The 9700-nt window shown below is 39.9% G+C and overlaps 1 protein-coding gene across 1 annotated transcript in view; it reads right to left on the reverse strand.

Moving 5' to 3' along the window:
- LOC138954888 (uncharacterized) overlaps positions 1-8007 on the reverse strand; it is a 43874-nt gene extending 35867 nt beyond the window's left edge. Inside the window, exon 1 of the mRNA XM_070326641.1 lies at positions 7746-8007. Within this exon, the coding sequence (XP_070182742.1) occupies positions 7746-7800 (55 nt within the window). The 5' untranslated portion in view covers positions 7801-8007. The remainder of the gene's footprint in view (positions 1-7745) is intronic.
- Positions 8008-9700: the final 1693 nt, after the last annotated feature.

Consider the following 9700-nt stretch of genomic DNA (forward strand, 5'->3'; position numbering starts at 1 on the left):
CAGCTGGAAAATAGAACTTTTAAATTTGACTACCCAAACCCAGCCCCTAACACCCCCACCCCCAACCCCCACCACCCCACCACCCCCATCCTCCTAGCAAAACTGGCCAAGCTTTCAGCTGAAGCGCGAATGAGTCTTCAATGGATTGTAAAGACGAAAAGACATTTCATGACCGACAATTGTATGAACCCCGATGCTAGTTTTGACACAACTCATCATGTAAATCACTATAATCCAGTTACAGACAGGCCGGATGATTATCTACAACTTTACAAGTCAGTCTTTTAAAAATGTTCTCTAGTTAAAACAGGGTCATAAAATGGAAAATGAAAGTTGTACAGGTTGGTCCGGTGTCAGAATAATGTGTGTGCAGGGGGACTAGCTCTGTTAAAACAATCATTTATGTTCAATAATCCCGGAGGAATTACGAACAGAGTTAAACAATGAAAATGATAAATGTGAGCACAGAAATAAATTGTACGTGCGCATTGGATTGAAAATAATTCTGTAGAGAAAGCGATCTTTTTTTTTATATATTTTTTTTTTAACATATATACATATATTTATATAGTTTACGTCCCAGTTCAAATCCGAAGCAAAGAGAATCAAAGTGAGCAATTATACAGCTGGAAAATAGAACTTTTAAATTTGACTACCCAAACCCAGCCCCTAACACCCCCACCCCTAACCCCCACCACCCCTCCACCCCCATCCTCCAAGCAAAACTGGCCAAGCTTTTAGCTGAAGCGCGAATGAGTCTTCAATGGATTGTAAAGACGAAAAGACATAATTATCTTGATTTCATGACCGACAATTGTATGAACCCCGATGCTAGTTTTGACACAACTCATCATGTAAATCACTATAATCCAGTTACAGACAGGCCGGATGATTATCTACAAGTCAGTCTTGTAAAAATGTTCTCTAGTTAAAACAGGGTCATAAAATGGAAAATGAAAGTTGTACAGGTTGGTCCGGTGTCAGAATAATGTGACTGGGTGAGACATGAAACCTGTGCTGCGACTTCTGTTTCTTATGCTATTTATAATCGTCGCCTGTGCTCAGGCCCCCAGTGGGGCGCCGGCCAATGGGAGCGCTCCCTTGTGGCAGAGACTATCTTGTGGGGCGCAGGCATTTGGAGGGTATCGGGGTGGGCCCGCCAAGAGCGAGCGTACGGGTACACACTAGGGTGCGTATTATGTACTGTTCTGAATCGTAGTAGGATCAGGATATTTGAAGCAATTTTAGAATGATTATCGAGAATCTGGTTGATGCCATCACAAACATTACATGTATAAACTACAGGAAAGTCTTGATACATACTTGTTTTAACTCATTGTCTCACTGCGCTTAGAACTGTAGGCCTACCCACGGAATACGCGCGATATAAGCCTCATATTGATTGATTGATTGAGGTACGAATATATCCGTACCCACTTATATGGCTCTATCTGACCAGGTACGGATATATCCGCTCAGACTGTTAGCTTTAGTCGCTTCCTGTAACGTCGATCTAACGCCTGCATTCCAGCGTGTTGATACACAGTTACTACACAGTTACTACTATTCAGAGTGACCTGCTGCAGCACAGCTGGTCTCGGCTAAAAAAAACCTTGGTCAACATAGGTGGGTTAGAAAGTGTTAAAGAGCTTTGTTGTCAGAAGCGCTACATTTGTGAACAGTTTCTTGGTTATATTTCTGAAAAAGAAAGTCACTAATCAGGATAACAATGTTAGTGCTAACACGCGTTTTAATGGAAAGGCACTGGTTCTGTACGACGCTTATTTATCGAGACAGGTGTGACCGCGAGCTTTCCTCATTTCAGATCTGTTCGTATTCTTATCAGTGCAATTTACCAGTACCGTACTGTGTTGTGCGGGCGTTTCGAGAGAACTTACGTGTTGAGAAAAGCATCAACATTTATTACGATACAAGTTTGGTCTTGATTTGCCCTACGAACAATGCATATATGCGTCTAAAAAACATTTTAAAAAGGTTAATCAATATCAACAAAATCAATACAGCTATGTTCATGCACTTATCTATCTAAGCATTCAACGTTGTGGCCTTCAGTGTATTTGATGTAAATGTGAGCGAAACAAGACAAGGGAGATAATTCTTTGCTGGCAGATATCTGGCTTCGAATCTCGGCACGCAGTGTCGCGCAGCAATCGGATGGGCACACACTGATCCGGTCTGTCTGTATCAAAGACAGGTACACGTTAAAGGCACAGTAAGCCTCCCGTAAACCATCACAGATACTGTCAGGCTTTTACACACAGTACAAACACCCTTCCATTTGAACGCTCACCAAACGGGAACATCCTAGGTGCCCTACGTAAAGAGCGAGCAATTTTCAAAGAATTTATTTTTGCGTGGTTTATCTTACCCCTGAGCCATCGTGAACCCGTGTGATCCAGTTTCCCTTTTTCACTCAATGCAGTCGTCAGTTTGTAATTTGAATGCGGCTCGCTGTGAGCTTATCTGCAATAGCACGTTATTATGTACCTCTGACTTTTCACGAAACAAACGAATGTGGTTCATAAGAACTCGAGCGATGGCTTTTGACTGCCTATAAACCGTCGTCTGCTACGAAAACTATACCTTGCGTGACCCTGCTTCCGGGCTTTTCTTTTTTCAAACTTTCAAAACTTCGAATTATATTGATCTTGTCTTGATGAAAAAATAATTCTTCTATGATTTAAGAATGTTTCTGTAACAAGCTGTCAATTTATTATTTAGATTTTAAAAGTTAGGTCTAGCGCCAAAACGCACAATCATTGCTCAACAGCTATCGCCAGTTGAAGGGAAGTAACTCATTTTGACCTGATGAGTTGGGTCCGATTGAGATGGTCTCAATCCGAAAAATTAATTCTTTGAAAATTGCTCGCTCTTTACTAATAAGCGCTGTTTGACATGAGTGTTTTTGCCTAAAACCTGATTGATTATCATGGATCAATTTATTGTTCTCAAAGTGAGAAAGGATGTGTTTATTGATATGTTTTTCAAGAGGCTTTGAAAGGATTGATAGAATTGATATTGGTCTATAATTTGAAGGATTTGTAGTATCTCCTGATTTAAAGAGAGGAATCACTTTAGCCTGTTTGAATTGTTTAGGAAAATAGCTTTTGTCAATACAAAGGTTATAGATAAATGTCAATGTATCTGTGATAACTGGAGCTGCCATTTTTATAATTTTTGCATCCAGACCATCTATGTCACGTGTTCCGGTTTGTTTTAGATGCTGAAGATGAGAGTAAACATCCAGTATAGTCATTGGTGGCAGTGTATGCTGAAAATGTATCTGTTTTGAATTGCAGTATTCCTTTAAATGTTCTAAATTATTTGACTGTGTCCGATCACAAGAAATTACTTTATCAGCAATTTTTGAGAAATGATCATTGAGTGTATCTGCAGAAATGTCAATTATTTGTGAAGATTTTGTTGAAGTTTCTTTGTTTGTGAGTTGGTTAATTGCTTTCCAAATAGATTTTGAATCTTGTTTAGATGTAATGAGATGTTGAAAATAATGTTGTTTACTTTTTCGTTTCAAGGAATTTACTTTATTTCTTTGTTGTGTGTACTCTTCGTGGGTACCATGTTGTTTTAAGAAGTCACGGTAATTTGCAGCATTTTCTATGTCTTGGTCGATCCATTTGGGTTTTTCTGTCTGCTTTACTCGATGTTTTCAGTGGTGCATGTTTATTGTAAATGATAATGAAAATAGATGTCCAAAACTCTAAAGCTTCGTCAGGATTTGTAAAATTGTAAGTATTTGAAAGTGGGCTATTTTTGAGATCAGAAAGAAATGCACTTTCACTGAAATGAGAGAATGAACGATATGTAATAGTTTTGTGACCAACCCTTGGAATTTTAACCCCTTTACGAGACCAAGTGATACAAATGGGAAAGTGGTCACTGACAGAAAAAAAGGGTACACATGTTTCTTTGATATGACGTTTTTCAGAAACATAAATATGATCAATGAGTGTTTTAGAATTGGGAGTAACTCTTGTTGGATTTTGGATCATTTGATGTATATTTAATAGATTAATAGTGCCCAACCAAGTTTTATTTTGTTTCAGAAGATCAATATTAAAATCTCCTAGAAGAATTATTTCTTTTGATTCATTTGAAACTGTATCCATCATATCCATGAATTCATCATACCAGTGAACCTTTTCTGCTGGATTTCGGTAGCAAAAACCAACAATGATTGGTGCTGATCTTTGTAAGGCCAAAAAAAAAAAAATTGTCTGTTTAGGGTAACATGACCAAAAAAAGTAGGGTCGGTAGGTAGGTAAAGTTTTTTTTTTGTTTTTTGTTTTTTTTGTTTGTAAATGCTATGTTGGCTGAACATTCACTTCTTATATTTGATGAATACATGTTTCAAAACTAACGTATAAATAAAACAGAGAGAAAGGGAGAGAAAGAAACGCCAAATGTCTCTTTTTAGCATTTTTACCTCTTTTTTTTTTTTTTTTTTTTTTGAAATCAAAAAAAAGTTTTTGGGTCGGCGCCAAATCGATAGGGTCGGTCGGGTTACCCTAAACAGACAATTTTTTTTTTTTGGCCTAATCCTATTTCTAACCAAATGCATTCAACACCAGGTGTTTCAAGATGTTGAAGACGCTTGTAAATTATTGATTCGTTAATATAAACTAACAAGCCAGTTTCTAAGTGTTTTGTAGAATCTCGTCGTAATTATAACCTGAAATGGAAATATCTGAATCAGGTATGATGTTAGATAGTCGAGATTCCGTAAAGCCAAAAATATGAAAGTTGTTACCGTTGTTTGAAAGTAAAGATAATATGTCTGTTATTTTGTTATATGCATGGTTAATGTTTAAATGGCCGATATGGAGTCCTTCTTTGAGAAGCCAATGATTTTGACAATTATTATTTGAAGATGCCATAAGATTAGTTTAGAAACCTAACAAAAATTTACGATGACGGAATATGGAGGAAGCTGAAATGTGTACAAATGAAATATAAACAATTATAGTTCATAAACACAATTCTAGATACAATATAACAGATTAATTAATGTTGTAGTATAAACAACAATGTCACAATATGCAATAGCTTTGAGTTGGTGATGAAGTCCTTGTTCTTCTCTCAAAGAATTGCAATCACTGAATTTTAGTTAAGTTAACAATGTCACAATATGCAATAGCTTTTAATTAAGAAAGAAATTATAATATAATTATATTATATTTTAATTATAGCTTTGAGAGAGAGAGAGAGAGAGAGAGAGAGAGAGAGAGAGAGAGAGAGAGAGCGAGAGAGAGAGAGAGAGAGAGAGAGAGAGAGAGAGAGAGAGAGAGAGAGAGAAATAAGCCAGCAGTACAGTTGTAGAACACGTGACGAATCAAGCTACATATATAACTGCACCAAAATACTAGTTCTATTAAATTTTAAGGTCACAGATACGTCACTCATATGTAACTCATACATGTTGTAATGTACGCAATTAAGCCAGCAATACAATTGTAGACCACCTGTAATGGGTGCCCGATGGATTGCCAACTTAAACGCCCAGAGTTTGGCTTGCGTGCCTCACACACACTACACCCAAAGAGCTATGCCGGCGGGAGATTTGTCTCCCGGTAGCGCCAACTCAAGCCGGACAGGTCGAAGGGTCGAGGTCTGACAAAGCGCAATCCACTGGCCCTGCAAGTTGTGAGTTGGGCACTGGGCCTTAAGGCCCAAAAAAAAAAATAGGTCTGTTTACGGTAACCCGACCGACCCTATTTTTTTCGCGCGACCCTAGACTGTTTTTTGGCATTTGGGAAAAAAAAAAATCTTTTGGTTTTTTTTGCAAAATAACGTAAAAATATGGTTTTTTGGAGAGAAAAAAAATAAAAAGAAAAAAAAATCCCGACCTACCGACCCTATTTTTTTGGCCTATGTTACCGTAAACAGACCTATTTTTTTTTTGGGCCTAATAAAGACTTGTTACGGAAACAGCAACAAAGAAAACCAACAAGGTCCCTTGTTGCTGCCCTATATGCCGACTGGCATACCGGGCAGTTAGTAGGCCCTATGTAACAGTTGTAGAACACGTTACGAATCAAGCTACATAACTGCACCCAAGACGAGTTCTATTTTACGGTCACTGTTACGTCACTCATATGTAACTCATACATTTTGCAATGCATGCAAGTGTTTTTAAGCGGGAGAAAATAACAAGTCGCGTAAGGCGAAATTACTACATTTAGTCAAGCTGTGGAACTCACAGAATGAAACTGAACGCACTGCATTTTTTCACAACGACCGTAGTCCGCCGCTTGTGCTTTCTTTCTTTCTTTCTTTCTTTATTTGGTGTTTAACGTCGTTTTCAACCGTTCAAGGTTATATCGCGACGGGGCCGCTTGTGCAAAACGGAGTGAAACTGACGAGCCTGTTCAGCGAGGTAGTGGTTTCGCTCTGCTGCATAGCACGCTTTTCTGTACCTCTCTTCGTTTTAACTTTCTGAGCGTGTTTTTAATCCAAACATATCATATATATATGTTTTTGGAATCAGGAACCGACAAGGAATAAGATGAAATTGTTTTTAAATCGATTTCGAAAATTTAATTTTGATCATAATTTTTATATTTTTAATTTTCAGAGCTTGTTTTTAATCCAAATATAACATATTTATATGTTTTGGGAATCAGGAAATGATGTAGAATAAGATGAACGTAAATTTGGATCGTTTTATATAAAAACAAATTATTACAATTTTCAGATTTTTAATGACCAAAGCCATTAATCAATTTTTAAGCCACCAAGCTGAAATGCAATACCGAAGTCCGGCCTTCGTCGAAGATTGTTTTACAACAATTTCAATCAATTTGATTGAAAAATGAGGGTGTGACAGTGCCGCCTCAACTTTTACGAAAAGCCGGATATGACGTCTTCAAAAGTATTTATCGAAAAAATGAAAATAAAATCCGGGGATATCATTCCCAGGAGCTCTCATGTCAAATTTCATAAAGATCGGTCCAGTAGTTTGGTCTGAATCGCTCTACACACACACACGCACAGACAGACACACACACATACACAACGACCCTCGTCTCGATTCCCCCTCTATGTTAAAACATTTAGTCAAAACTTGACTAAATGTAAAAACGACTTATAAACCAACATACCATCAAACAAAAGAACAAATGGCAAACAAACAAGCAAACAAGTCAAGTGTGTAAATGTACGACCACAGGCGTCGTCACACAAACTCAACCCCACCAGAAAACGTACACACACATGCACAACCTCACGCACACTCACGTGCGCTCTCGCACGAACACACACACACACACATATGAACGCACGCACGAACGCACACACGCACGCACACACACACACACATACACACACGCGCTCGCGCACGCACGCGCGCACGCACGCACGCACGCACTCACTAACACATGTATGCACGCACTCACTAACACATGTACGCACGCAAGCACGTAAACACGCACGTACGTACGCACACACACACACACACAGACACACACACACACCGTGGCACACACACACACACACACACACATACACACATATACACCATCACACACACACACACACACTCACACACACACACACACACACACACACACACACACAACTACCAGTACCAATACGCTATCAAGAGCAACATCCCTCAACATTCTGCGACAAGAATCATTCTAGTAGCTGATGTCAAGTCGATTCGGTAGGCATTTAACTGATAAATTACAACTGCCACTATCTCTTACCTTGCATAAACACAGCAAACAACGCAGGCCACACGAGACACATGACAGAGTCCATGGTGAACGTCAGTCTCGACTCACGAAAACGTCTCTGAAAAAGCTGCTTCCACTACCTGAAGTCAAACTCCATGTGTAATTCCAGCGAGTGTAGAAATTCTCTCAACACACGCTCAGTCAGTTCAAGCAGTAAACCTCTCTCTGTATGCAAACTGTAAGTTAACCACAAAGAAAACCGCCCTCTATATATATACAAAAACTGTCAAACAAAAAGCGTGTCACCCGGTTATAAAACTCTTTCCGTTCAGCGAATGTTAGTGCGATTGGTTCTTGAGATGAGTGGTTGAGATTTACGGTTCGAGATGAGTGTCCACCCGGTGTCCAGACTGAGAGAGGGGTGCCGGGAAGTGACCTCTGAAAATGTGTCACACGTTCTTATATCCGGTGGTGGAGAATGGGGGGCGAACTTGTCCCCAGAAATGCGATTGTGGGGAGGTCGTGTTTCTATTCAGGTAGCGTCAGTCAGGTGTGCCTGTGAGTATACCCAGTAGTCCTCTCTTACCAGGTTCACCATAGGCACTTGAAAAGAGCTTTCTGGTCGGTGGAACTCAATAAGTGACTGAATGTGTTGCTTTACACATGTGTATGTGATTTGAAAGGGGGGGGGGGATGAGTGTGTTGGTGACGGTAGTGGGAGGGAGAGGGTGTAGGGTGTGTGTGTGTGTGAGTGTGTGTGTGTGTGATGACGAATAGAAGAATGTGCCTGTACGTGTGGTCTAGCAGTACTCATGGACTGAACATGAAATGCTGAGAGGGAAAAAAAGAGAACTTGAAAAGGAGAACAAGTAGTCTAAACATCACGTAGGGGGTCGTTCCCGGGCAATCAAGTTTAAGTGTACCTTTCCTGTACGTAAAGTACTATCATCTCAGGGTAGCAATGATATTTATTTATTTATTTATTAAGGAGATTTCTATAGCGCATAACTAAAAGCACTATGCGCATTACAATATCACTAGGTATAAGCACACACAAACATACTCTGATTAAATAGCCACTATCTGAGCCGACATTTGAGACTGTTGTTTTGTTTTCGATGTTGTGTACCCAATCTTGGACAAATACAGAGTGGTGACAAAAGTAATGCATACTCGAGGTCGACAAACTACAAACTGAAATTTGGAGCGTCGCGGGAAACTTCGTGTCACTGGGTAGCATTGCCAGGGCTCTCCAGAGAGCGCGTCCCTGCGTCCTATACGCACTAGAAGCCGAAAACACGTACTAAAAATGTATGGAGGGGGTCCCGGGACGCACTAGAAATGTATGGAGGGGGTCCCGGGACGCACTAGACTTTAAAAGAGCGGGTCCTGGATTGTCATGTTCACCTACAATATTCCAAGGAAGAATATCGTTCACAGTACACAATACGTGACCACAATGTTTTATACGTACACTGGGACTTTTCGGCTTTTGGACTCTTAGGACCCTAGTCTAACATTCTGCTGTGGGGGTCCATGGACCTTCTAAAATTTGAAAGTGGGAGTCCCGGGACGCACTAGGATTGGCGTCCTTGGGGAGCCCTGATTGCAAATCCGATTATTTAAGACTGTGTAGGCCTACGCTTTGCGTTCGCACACACTATAGTCAGTTATAAGGAGCAAAGGACACAGAACTAAATACCCAAAGTGCAAAGGCCTGAGGCAAGTATACTAATTTGTCGATTATTCATTAGGGCGATTCAAATGTAGGCCCTACCGCTCCATATATTCATGTCTTGCGATATGCATCACTTATTGCATCACTTAGACAGCGTGTATGACCTTGAGAGCTTCAGTCAACGCTTGAATTTTGCAGGGATAATATCCGGTTTGCTCTCTCAAGACTGATCATATTTCATCGTCAAGAGAGATCAAGGGGAAAAAATTAAACGCCCCGGCGAAGATTCCAACTCTCGACCTCGAGA

This window comes from Littorina saxatilis, unplaced genomic scaffold (genome assembly GCF_037325665.1).
Source record: "Littorina saxatilis isolate snail1 unplaced genomic scaffold, US_GU_Lsax_2.0 scaffold_492, whole genome shotgun sequence".
NCBI lineage: Eukaryota > Metazoa > Mollusca > Gastropoda > Littorinimorpha > Littorinidae > Littorina > Littorina saxatilis.